Source organism: Centroberyx gerrardi, chromosome 14 (assembly GCF_048128805.1).
Source record: "Centroberyx gerrardi isolate f3 chromosome 14, fCenGer3.hap1.cur.20231027, whole genome shotgun sequence".
Lineage (NCBI taxonomy): Eukaryota > Metazoa > Chordata > Actinopteri > Beryciformes > Berycidae > Centroberyx > Centroberyx gerrardi.
The window spans coordinates 8,560,368-8,573,979 of record NC_136010.1 but is presented as its reverse complement, the minus strand read 5'-3'; the positions used below and the strand labels follow the sequence as shown (position 1 = coordinate 8,573,979).

Below are 13,612 nucleotides of genomic sequence, written 5' to 3'. Positions count from 1 at the left end.
AGCCGGGCTGAGAGAGAAAACATTATCTACATCACCATGCTATCAAATCTGATGGATTTTACCCCCTCCCCCTCCCTCCCTCTTTCTTCTCTCTCCCCCAAGCCTCTGTGTTCAGTGGTAATGGCAATGTAACATTCTCTCACCCTTGAAAATGTATGTCTTTGTGTGCGCGTGTGTGTGAGTGTGTGTGTGTGTGTGTGTGTGTGTGTGCGCGTGCGTGCTTGGGTCTGTGAGTGAGTGTGACACTTGCGTATATAAAAAGGATATAGAGGACATAGAGAAAGAAAGAAAGCAAGAAAGCAAGAAAGCAAGAAAGAAAGAAAGAAAGAAAGAGATAAGCGGCAGGCTGGCGAGGAGAAACGGCCTAAGTCAAATTACTCTTAAAAGGATATTGTTGTTCCCACAGAGTGTTGAACATGTCCCATTGCCATATTTTATTCATGCATTTGTTTTACTGGCAGTCATGTCCAACACAGAGAACCATATATCTACTTTGGCTCAACTCCGAGAGAAAAATCCTCATCCTGTTGCAAGGTGGTGTCAATACAGCTCTAATCTCCAATCTCTCAAGGGATCCAATGAGAAACTATTTTCACCATCCCGCTTTCCATTGTTGCGATGATGCCACTCCTTCCGGACTGATATCAATGTCTACAAATAGAGAGGCAAACACTGTCAGCATTAAGTGAGCTTATATAAGGCACTCAGGCCTCATGCTACCTTCCCTGCAATGGGCAAAAAAAAATTGCATAACCATCTCTTTAAAATCTCCCAGTTGTTTAATGCCAGGAAGAATGAGGGGAAGGTGGAGATTCACGAGAAATCAACACCGAGCGCGAGTATCGAGTCTAGTTTGGCTCTCCATCAAACATGCATCAGAAAACATAGATTAGTGTGCTGTACAGTATGCACTTCTCCTATGGGGGTTTCTACTGAGAGCAGCAAAACCTTGGATTGTTTGAATCGTTTTATAGTGACATTGATGCTTGCTTAGTGGAAAATTGCCATAATTTGTCCCTCACACTACCAGCATGAGAACGAGCAGTTAGCCCTAGCCTTATATTTAAATTTGACCATTGAATACTTTATCGACCTATCTCATAATCAGTATCACTTCTCACCACACAAATACACTTGGGGAGTCAGATTATAATGTTAATGTCCATTATATAGCCACTGTGAACCCCCCCTTTACCCCCCTTTGATATTTTAACAGCAGAGGCAGAACGGGAATGTGCCTCAGGAACACGGCACTGAATTTGTTTGACTGTCAAATACTAAATTCACTCTGCATTCAAGTGACTTTTGCAGCAAAGTTTCGTTTCAGTTTCGTTTATTCAACCTTCAGTAAATACCGGTATCTTTTCAGGGTTAACTGACTTCTTTCATGAGCTTTGGCATCTGAAAACCTTAATCCAACTGGTTGTCCTTCAGAATAGCATTGAGGTTGAAAGTACACCTTCCATGAATTGTTTTTTAAAAAATCATGCATTTCTGAATCAAGACTCTTGACCTTGCGCAAATTCCTTTATATTTAACTTTGATCCAGAAATCAATGGGTTGGAAAAAAAGTCTGCTCTCTTCGCTCTCGTCTTGCAGATCAAACAAGCGACGGACTAAAGTGTAAATACTGTTAGTTGGTTCACTACCTGCCGTCTGGACTGGTTGACTTGTACACCAAACTATATTCACTTAGCATGTAAGGACATAAGGAGGGGAGCAAGTCATACAACATGGAACCAGGTCCATGGAAATAACAACACAGGCTTCACATTCATTCCCTCTGATTAACACCCAGCATATTTGGATTAAACACACCTCTGCATCCCAAGGTTTGAGGCCATCCAAACCATTTGAATGTCCCTAATAAATTTCCCCTGTTTTTCTCTTTATTTTATAGCCTACAGGACCTGGATAGAGGCCAGTGGAGGCATCATACTTCAGCCCGGATAAAGATCAAGCATGCTTCATTTAATCAGTGGATGGAACATGAGAAGCAAAAGCATCGTTTCACCACCATGCATGATAGAGATTGCATAGGATCTGGATCCGGACTGTAGATCATGTCTTGAATTTAGAAGACAGTGAAAATGGATGTTTTTTTTTTTAGAGAAAATGATGCTAGTATTATATCTAAAGATCAGCACAAATAGAGGATTTTAGCATCAGTTTACTGCAAGGCTGTGAAGGCATACAGCTAATGAAAAAGAATGATACAAAAATAAAACGGCTGTAATAAATAATAATATAAGAAAACGTCTGACCTACTAACGCTATTACAGTTAGGTCACATAAAATGATGCCTGAATTCAAATTAGACTTGTGGTGTTTTTTTCACTGGGTAAAAACATCTATAATTTGAGCTACTCTCAAAAAGACTCCTAATTGCTCATCTGAAAAGGGCCATGATTGGATGCTCAGATTTCTTTATATAGGAATGAGCCACAATTCCTCTGCTTGAATGACAAACAATTTTCACTAGCAAATGATGCCGTGCACTTTGTCTAGTAGAAATAAGAATAGAGCCTGTTTTCCTACATGTGCACAAAACATGCACTGAGTGATATGCCTTCGATAAATCATGTCCAAAATGCAAAAGATCAAAAGCAAATGTCACTCACTTGCTTTTGATCATGCATTGTCCAAACACAGGCAATCAAAACAACACTCTTTCCCAGGTTTTTATACAAACAGTGTTCAAAAAATGAAACTTTAGCTCACTTGACATTATCACCATGTGCAAATGTTGGCCTTTTTGATGATATGAAAACATTGAGCTAAGCTCCTGCAGACTGCAATACATTCTTCCCCAAATGAGAGCTGAAATGCTATAGGCAATTAAAGGAGTCTCTTGAATTTCCTTGAAATGAAGTGCTAAATGAAACGTGGTCAGACTGACAAGTCTGCTCTCTTTTTCACTGTGCTTCTCTGTCTTCCTCAAGCCCTTCACGCAGAGGGGAAACGTATACACTTCTCTTTTACCAAATCAAGAGTCAATGCATGCAAGCCCTTTGGTGATTTCCCTTAATTATGCTTGAGGGTGATTTGCAAGGTGGATGACACAATGAGGACATGATGTCACCCAAACAACATCCCGGCATTTTCATTGGATGTTAGGTCAAAATTCACCGGCATATCTGACTTCTGTCGGGAGTCGGCATTTTGCATGTATGGAATAAATCAAGAAACGCCACACATGGACGTAATCTCTTAGTGGTTAGATGTCAGAGGCTTAAAGTCCTACACCAGCATGTCCTGCAGTGGAGTATGGGAGCTGCTGCTGACCTCTGGGGAAACTAGGCCATGACCTCCTTGTCTGTAGAGCTGCATTGAGGACATTATAGGACCATTACATCTGTTCCAATAGGAATCCAGAAAGAGCAAAAGAAGATTGGCCTATATGGTTCATACTGTACACTAACACACTTAACATGCATGACATTCGGGATCGCAGGGGAAACGCAGACGATTGCTCTCGGTCTTCAAGTGAATGCGCGATCCCAGAAACATTATCTCAACCACTGTTTGTCCTCTTAGACCAGAGTGTTGACACACTCGAGCCACATAACTGCTTCCCATGCCCTCTCGAAATAAGCAGGGTCGCCATGACCTGGCACAGGGGTCAAGGGTCAGCTGGCCGGCCCAGACTACCGCTCCTAAGATCCCCTCAGGTAATTGGGAGATTCAGAGTCTGTGTTTTTGGAAATCCTAAGGTGCTTCCATCTGCCCTTTACATCCCAAACTGATTTTTATTTCAACTCGTTGCACCAGCAGTGGGCTGTAAAGCGGCAAATCTTATTTTTCATGCTTATTCCTTGACTCTATTCAAGGAGGCCTATTGACATCACTGACTTATTTTAATTTTTTTTCACGTTATTCTAAATTCATGAATAACCTTTGACTTTGAATAACTTTGCCTTCACATGGCCCTCAGAAGAATTTATCTTCAAATGCCCTGCAGAGTTATTATCATTATTGTTTTTTCAACAGACAGGTAGTGTGTGATTAGTATTATATAGAACTCAATGATTACAGATTATAGATTATAGTATTATATAGAACTCAGTGGGTTGTTATGTTTTGAAAATGCATAGCTCAAATATACCTGGAAGAGACATACAACCAAGGCAGCATGCTGCTATCGCCAGCTAACTGCTGTATGAGGAATGAAATCATAAAACCTGCTGACCTTGTGTATGCTATAGACTTGTTAAACAAAAAATTGATCAAATGTGCGTGTCTATTTCTAAAATTGTATTATACAACGTTATACTGTATGCACTAAGGATTGTGTAACTCATCATTCTTATTTTAAATGGGAGGAAAGGTTATGTGTTTTTGTAATGTGTTGAGAGAGAGAGAGAGAGAGAGAGAGAGAGAGAGAGAGAGAGAGAGTTCAGCATATGGGTATCATTTACATATCCCTTTCCATAGCTGCCTATAGGCATGTAGTTTGCATGAAAAGAACAAATTAAGCTGGAAGCTAGATGGCATGAGTACATCATGCCTCGTACAGCACAGCTGCTATAGGTGTGTCATGTACATCATGCAGAAAAACTAATTTGACAGAATGTCAGAGCATTTATGAGCGAAAAGGCAAGCAAGAACAAAGCGACTATTATTTTTGTTTGATTCATATGATCTACAGACCATGGAAAATGAGGGACTCTCCATTAAAAAGTCATCTTTATTATTGATATGATTGAATGCAAATACATCTACAGTCACCATGTCATATTAAGATAATATAATGACTGTGCTCACTGCCTTGAACTTTTTAAAAAATACACGTCAAAACCTGATACATATCATTCATGATCTAGGATCGTGTAATCAGCTACTTTAATCAGCTACTTTGAAAGTATAGTTTTACAAGCTACTAGTTATATCAGAAGCTGAACTACAGCAAAGCTAACCTCAAGAGAAATACAGTTCCGTTAGCTAAACTTACTTTAAAAAGTAGTGCAAACCACCTTGTAAAAATGATCATATCTACATCTGCAATGTCATATAATCACAAAATCATACTGTATGTCTGCAAAAATACCACTGATAAGGATGTTAGCAAAAACTGTATTTTGTTTGAAATGAAGTGTGAATGTTCACTGTGTTTATAATGCCCACACTCCAACAGCTGGCAGCCAGAAACCAGAGACCTAGACGTAATTGCAAACCAAATAACCCTATCTGGCTTCATCGCAGGAAGAAGTACGAGGAATGTTACTTTTCTTTTGTATGTCATGTCCATCACTCCTACATTTTCACTCAGACAACTTCCTCCCAGGCCAAAAAAAATAATAACAATAATTAAAAAATGGATGACAAAAAGCAAATTCCCTTCTTTTATAGCCAAAAATAGTTGGTAGGTGCAGTATAGTTAACTCAAAAGGACAAAAAAGTAATAAACTATTAAAACCACTATCCAAATTTGAACTTAGTTGAACAACCACCAAGCTTCTGCAAAATGTATACTAGCTTAATTACATGTAGTGTAGTTCATCAACACTGAGTTGAATCTGGATCTGTGTACAGGAACAAATCCGTCCCATAGTTGAAAAAAAGGAGCCAAACTGTTGTGCTGTTTGCTGTCTCTTAGTCCTCATGTGTGTTTGTCCAGCCAAGCTTCTGCTACTTTACTGTCTCTTTCAAAATTACTGTTTTTATCATGGTTTCTGCCAGGCCATCTTTGTAAATTTGGATTTATTCTTCACTGACTTGCCTGGTTAAATTAAGGTTAAATAGAAACCAAAATAAAACTGACAGTGATCTCACCAATTGACACTCTCTAGAACTGGACTGGGTTACACCAGCTGTATGTTTTGAGTTTGGGTCTTTACCAGAGGTATTAGTAATTAAATTTGGTTTTATCACGAGTAGTTAGGGCAGATTCAAAGTATTTCTCATTGTGATAGCCAAGCTTTTAAGATGCAAACCAATATGAGCCACTTAGCATTGTGTTTGCAGTTGAAAATATGGATTAGCAAATATAGATTTGGAAAATGGCATAAAATTGCTTCATTTATGTGAGTGAAAATTTGTGACTTTATTGTTTATGAATGCCTTCCCATGGCTCGCATAAACAGGTGTTACTTCATACTATGTGGTAACTATTTTGTGTACTGAAACTTTTTATTTTAGTGGTGCATAAATCAGGAGTAGCAATGTTAAAACTAGGTTATGCTAATTCCAAAACTAGAATAAATTTGAACTTACACGCAAAGCTGTTTAAGAGGGAAACTAATCATGTGACCCCCTGGTGTTTATGTTCAACACTCAGTGAGAAAGGCTTGACTGTTCCATAGGGAAATTTTACAAAAATTGTATAAAATGATAATACAGAATACATTTGATTATACATGACAGGCATTCCATTTCCATAGGAAAAAAATATTTTCAATGAACAATTTACAGTGAACTTAGTTCATGACTTAATTTATTTAAAAATGACTGTTCTGCTAAAGTTAATGCAGGCAATTATTCATGAGAACATATTTAGTATTTGTCAATGGGAAATAAATAGTAATTTTCAAAGCAATTTGCACAACCAATGTGGATGCTAGTTGTCACGTTCCCTGGCCATACTAGTTCTGAACAGTTAGCACTGAAGTATGAAATAAACCTTGTGGGTGTAAAACCTAAAAACAGTCAGTGCATGACTCCACAAAGTCACCGTTCACTGTCATTAAAGCAGCTTTAGAAATCATGTTTTGATGACATCACACACTACAGCCTTGGTTCACTGCTTTCTAGCTTTGGCGTTAACAGGTTCTGGTTTAGCTGTCCAAGGTCATAGAAATATCGTGTGTGGATTCTGTTTTGGGTTGATTTTCAGTTTAAATTGGTTCAACACTAAGCAACTCTTTCGCCCTCCTACACTTTACTCAAATCAACCATCATTTCTGTCTTTTTCCGCAGCAGCAGAACGAACCGAAAGCCAAATTATGTTATCTATCTTTCATCTTCCAAATTTTTTCATCTACATCACATTTTATTTAGGATTAAAGTAGGGTAGTGTCTTTGTGTAGCACTAATTGCCATAGAGCTTCAGTAATTAAAGGACAATAAAGCCTTAGTAGTAATTAGTTTCTCTTGTTTGGTTGCTAGCCCATCAATTGTGCTTCAATAATACTGATCATTAGCATGCGCCTGGGCAGTGAGGGATGCTGGGAAAGGAGCCCTGCACACACAGCACTCCACATTCCATTCCCATGAAGCCATGGCACCGAGCCATGTGGTTAACCCTGTGTGTGCCGGGGCTGCATGGGGAGAGTGGCAGGACATGCCTACCGGGAAGACCCACATTATAATATAAAGAGGTAACCTCCAAATGTAATAGGCCTGCTGATATTACGACAAGCCCATTCAAACTGTGAAAGTTGGGCACCTAAGAGCTGCAGCAGTGGGCAGATGCTGCTGTCATAGCTTGTGTAAAAGCAATTGTACCCCTTTCAGTCTTACGTGTTCCTATATTCACATCCAGGTTTCCTTAATGAAAACCTATCTGCAACAATTTTGAGGAGTGATACAGTGTGACTGAATGGAGGAAATCACAGTATTTTTTTTTAATGCCAAAGTATCCTAGAAATAGATAAAATTAGGTTCCTGAAATAGTGTAGCATTATGAGAATAAAAAACATTTCTGTGCAGCCTGAGTGTATGGATTGTGCTGTAAACTGTGGTATAGTAATAACGCCAGGCTGCAGAAAATGTGTTCTGTTCTGTACTTTGCCTTGACATGATTGAAAGACAATGGTCCCATGGATAGGCCATTTCAACATCAAATGTGCATGCACATCACAGGGCAAGGGAGCGCTATCCATCACATTCAGTGAGCTGTCAAAGGCAGCTCTCACAGCCCCGGCTTCTCTCTACACATATTTGCAACTGTGTGGCAATAGAAGATTAAGCCCCCTTGTACATATTCCACCCTGGGCGTACTGTATTTCTCACACTTTTGAAAGTGCTCACTGCAATAAGTGTATTGCACTGCATTGTTATGTGATTGTATTGAAGGCAATCCCTTACTATGCAGTATTTCTGCTCTAATGTATATGTTTCATGTATTGTTAAGCTTCTTTTAAGATAATTCTAATACTAAATCTCAAAAACAACTTTATGATGACTGAAATAAACAAACTAATTGAGAACATTAAAATCCATAAAACATTATTAACCTAACAAAAACCATTGCACTTTGTGAGTAAAATATCTCAGAGTTGTTTCCCATTACCCTATTCATAGGCATTACAGTAATAGGAGCACTATACACAGAGGCCTATCCAAGTGCATTTTGCTCACTGCTTTAGGCTATGGATTGGGATGGGCTTTGCATAATCAAATGCTGTCGGCATTAAACACAACAGGTTCAGGTTATAGGCATGTAAATAAAGAAGACATAAAAACATGGTCTAACTACTGAGAGAGTCTGTCCAGCCTCCTCCCATTCGCCTTGGCACAATAACCCAAATGGAACCTTTTTGAGGCGCTGATGGAAGCAGTGTGCGCTTTATAATGCACAGCCGTGCACACTACTACATTTCCAGCTAATCAGAATCGCGCAGTTGCAGAAAGGAGAGCGGTTGCCAAGGCAGCCACCAATCTCCCCTCCCCCTTCTCCCTCCGTTCCTCTTTCCCGTTTATTATCGGCAGAGGTCGCATGGCATAGGGAAGAACAGTCCAACCACTTCTGTCCTGGAACCAATGCAAGAATATGCACCTCCATAACAAAGCCTATGGAGTCCTGAGAGCAGTGGAAAAATAGAGGCTGCAAATTTATGGGCTCGTGTTGAGCCTTTTAAAAAAGACGCACTAAGAAAGGATCTAAGTTGGAGGTTTGCCTTTATTTGTTCTGGAACAACGGGATAGTTTTGCCAACACGTGCATATGCATGTAATTTTTACTCTCCGTTTTGAGTGAGTGAGTGAGTGTTTCGCATCCTGGTGCGGGCTGCGAGGAGGACTGCGCATCACCAGAGTTGGTGCCGAAGTTCGGCCGCGAACGGATGTGAGGGAAGAGTGTACCGAGAAACTCAACCCACTTCTTTTTCTTTCTCTCCTTCTTTTGCTTTTTGTTTGCTTAGACAATAGTGAGTCAAAGACACTGAAACTGATTTCATGCCTTCAGTCTCGCACACCCTGAGATGGACGTGAGATTTTATCCTGCGCCCCCGGCAAGTGTGGGTTCATGCTCCCTACCGACTGATCCAAGTTGTCTGAGCTCGTTGGACTATTACCACTCGAACAAGGTAAATAGTAACCTACACTCTGTTGCCCGAGTGCATTTTGCTGCTGCATATAAAGCCGAGGCTCATTGTCTCACCTGCCTACGATTCTTGTTCAACAGCATACAACATTTACGCAATGCAAACGCATGGTTTGGATGCATTTTATCCACAGGCGCGCACTTGCTCCAGAAACACAAGCTACACGGGCTCTTAAAAAAAAAAAATACCATGTCAAGTGTCAACCAATACGGTGACCTGAACTTGGATGGGCCGTTTTTAATTTAGTTCGGGACGGGACACACAATTGGTATTACTAAAGAGTTTAGACTGAAACCTGTAATCATCCTATATTTTGTTCCTGAAAAATGTATAGCCCAACTTTTCTTACTCTAACCAACATGGTTATTATGTCATTTCCCCATTCAAACTGTGCAGTTGTGGTTGCACAAAGCTGGCAGTGAGTGTCCCACCCGATGTGGAATACCAGGGGCTGTATGGAATCCATACTGCCCCACTCTGCTCAGCGCTCCAACATTATCTTCCCTCTGAATGATTTCTTATAGCCAACATGGTGTCCCACTGTGAGTTCAATGATTAAATGGATGTGTGCCAGTAATGTACTGTTAATTACTTTGTAACGAGAAACCACAGAGGCTGACTGGTAGAAGTATCATTCTTTTCTCTCAGTTTTGACACCGCGCGGCTTTTGGTTTGTGACCCGCACTGGCTCTGTTGCAAGTGCGCAGGTGGCCTGTCCATTTGAAACAACACATGAATATTAAAATATGACTTAATGTTTGAACCCTTAAGAAAAAATAAAGTAATCCTTTTATAACGAATAGAATAATGCTATACAAATACCACAGCAAAAGTGATATTGATAATGAAGTCTCTATAAGTGATACCATATAGAGATAAAAAATACCACAAAGTAAGATAACATCACTACAAACGCACTATTGACTACCACAAACACAATATTAGTATCTATAGGAATATTATAGTAATTTTTAAACACCTTAAAGCTGTTAATTAACTGTTTTGCACTACTTTTACCTGCACTTCGACCATCTGCAATCACTGAATTAGGTTATGTTGTCACTTACCTTGGTAGGAATATAGGCATACAAATATCATCAGGCTTTGGACGTTGGCCTTCTGCTGAAGTGCAAGTGGTTTGCTTTCTCTGATAAAGATGGCATCATGTATGACAATGAGGGAATGATACAAAACACACTTGATGGTGTTTGTCTTAACAGTGTGTGGGCAATGGAAATTTTCTGTAACTGAAAGGAACATTCCAGTAATCAACCTATTGGCGTTTAAAAGATTTTCATCTCTCTCATAGAGGTCTCAAAAAGGATTCTATAATTAGCTTTCCATAGGTTTGGTAGCACAAGGCTAGTTCAAATAAGAAATAGGGGGAAAAAAAGCAATCAAGACACAGTCCATTTAGCGAGCCCTATCAGATCACAAGATGAAATAGGTGTACAGAAAACATTTACTGATAATCCAAAGTAATTCTGAGAGGCAGGTTTTACACCTGTGACACGCAAATGGGCTCATATAACTGTCTCCTCCACGTAGGCTATCTTTTTTGTAGGTCAAACGAATTAGGATCATCCTCCATGCGGATAATCCTGAGAATATGCTGATATCACACACTGCTTGAATCCTGGAAACAAAGAAAGTAGATGTTAAATGATATAAAGTGCGATCACGAGGGGGAGAAAGTGAACACCAAACACACTGTTGTCACAGACATAAAAGTGTGGAGTCCCTCAAAATTCCAAGTATTCATTTGAATTATTGAAATAATCCCATAATTAGGCATGGGCTGCTTGGCTTGAGGGAATAGGGGTTTCTTTCCACAAGGGGAGGTATAATTCGCTATCATCACACATGTAACACTAACTACCTTCACTAGCATTGCAAATGAGCCTGGGACCAGCGGGGATCATTTGGTGTCCTGTTAACACAGTGCACTAGGTCAAGTTCCTCTCTTCAAATGCTTGTCAAACTGGCTGTGACATTAGAGAGGCATCTGATTTCTTATGTAGGTGGTATCTGTGCATCAGATCTGCCTGCTGCTAATCATCTTTGACAGCTCCGGCTGCCCATTTCATATTCTGCCCATGACTCTTTCTTAAGCAGAGTGGAGGCAAAAGGCTAATCATAGTGTTAAGGTCAAATGTTTTTATGAGCTTGTTTTGCATATTCATGTGAATATTTAGGTTTGTGGCTCATTTGAATTTGTTAGTGTCTCACGAGTGGATATGTTGGCTCCTGGTTGAAGTTTGGTATATTCTGCTGGGATAATAAGATTGGCTAAGGGTCAACCTCATTTGCATAAAAAGAGGCTTTCGGTAAGACGGTTGCATTCTGGCAACCGTATTGAAACTTAGCGACATTACTGCTCTCTGGCTGCTCCAGTATCCCTATAAAAAAAAAGCAATTTACAGCCTGAGAAAACATTTCTCCTTTTATCGCTCCGAAATTCACAATGTTAATCTGAGTCACACACAAGCTTAATTGGAAAACATGAGCATGTGCTTGTATTTTCAGTTTTACAGTCTGTTTATTTGCAAACCTTTCTGTGTGCCACTGACTTGCTCTCGACGCTGTGTGCGGTCACAAGCCTTGTTTGAGTAATTAGCAAGTTTATGTGACTTCAGGGGAGCACGTGTGCTGCTGCCATGCTTTCAGCCTTTGTCACACTGCTCAAATGGAGTAGCAGCTTTTTATCATTCATAATAGTACATGTGCATGCCTTGATCACCGATAGTTTTGATGGATTCAGTCTTCCACACCTTTTTCAATCTGGTGGTAATGACTATATCAACCACTATGATCATCAGCAGCTGTGTGAATCATTTCAGCTGCTGGTATTGACAAAAACGTCTTGAAAGGAGGAAATGTGAACCTTTTCCCAGATTTCATTTTAATATATTACTGTAACAAACTTGTTATGGATTGTTCCTAAATAATGTCCAAATCTTTCTGCTAGCCACATAAGATTTAAATGAATCAGTTTGAGGGCAGATTGTTTTTTACCCAGCCTGTAGCATTACTGGACTGTAAAACAGAAAAGGCTGAAGAATGGAAAGAAAGGGATGGATAAAGTGAACATAGAAGATGCCTTAAGTGTAGATTGAGATGATTCACAAAGGCCTATAAATAACCCTCAAGATGTCTACTTCAATACTTTGAATACTCTCTCTATTTCACTGTGAGTGTCTCTCTCTGACTCTTTAACTCTGGTGCTCTCCCACAGCCTAGAAATAACATAATACCATTACTAACAGCTTTGTGCTCTGATGGTAATATGAAACTGTGCCATGTTTTAATGCTGTCTGCTCTACCTCACATGCTGCATGGTACTTATATGGTACCTATATACTGCACCCTACACTAAGTACACTAATTTGAACTTTGTGTACTGTAGGCAGCAGTGACAGTATACAGGCTCCTAAAGCTTCTTGTCACGTACAACATGTACAACTGTAATTATACTATGGCCATTCGTCTGTCCAGCACTTTTGGTTTGCTCTGGGAAATGGGTACACAGTGTCTGCTGCTTTATTTGAATACCTTAATCAAACACTGCTGACTGCTGGTGCTGAGGTGGGGTGCTGTCTACAGCATGGCAATAGGACAGAGCGCAGAGTAGGCCCTGTGTTTGTACACCCAGGCCCCACCCAGCTCATATATCCTCCCAACAACTGATATCTGCTTAGATAGGGCATGACTGAAGAGCTGGCTTTGTTACTTTGGTGGTCTCCTCTACCACAGATAAGATGGCTGTTGCTCCATTTGAATGCCGTATCTCATTGGATAGGTTTTTGTCTTTTATTACTGGATCACCTTGTATATGTTGAGCAAAGGTTTGATTACTTTGTATTAACATATTCAGTGAATTTCCATCATGATTCCATGCAGGTTTCACTGCTCATCCTAGTCTGTGTTTGACCTGAAAGAAAACAGGCGCAACAGACGTGATGTTTTTTTGTAGCTAGTTTTGACTAAATGTACAAGAGTTATTTATAACATCTTGTAAGTAGCACTTACATGCCTGATAAATGAAGCAGGCCCTGTAATGCAAGCTGTATATGTTCATGTCCTAGGGCCAGCGGTGTTGTCGCTATTAGCTAATGACAAACTCTGTGGTATGTGACAGAGAGAGAGCGAGAGAGAGACAGAGAGAGAGAGAGAGAGAGACAGAGAGAGAGAGAGAGAGAGACAGAGAGAGACAGAGAGAGAATCAAAGGATGAGCGAGAGTCAAATGGGTTGAAGTAATCAGTGGCCCAGTACGGGCACAGTGCATGTGTGTGTCTGTGTGTGTCTATATGTGTGTGTGTGTGTGTGTGTCAGTGTCTCTGGGTGTGTGT

The 13,612-nt window shown here is 40.0% G+C and overlaps 1 protein-coding gene across 2 annotated transcripts in view; it reads left to right on the top strand.

Moving 5' to 3' along the window:
- Positions 1–8,719: 8,719 nt before the first annotated feature.
- LOC139918121 (TOX high mobility group box family member 2-like) overlaps positions 8,720–13,612 on the top strand; it is a 73,618-nt gene continuing 68,725 nt past the window's right edge. For both annotated transcript variants that reach the window (XM_071907401.2, XM_071907400.2), the window contains exon 1: positions 8,720–9,244. In XM_071907401.2, coding sequence (XP_071763502.1) covers positions 9,140–9,244 — 105 coding nt within the window. In that variant the 5' untranslated portion in view covers positions 8,720–9,139. The remainder of the gene's footprint in view (positions 9,245–13,612) is intronic.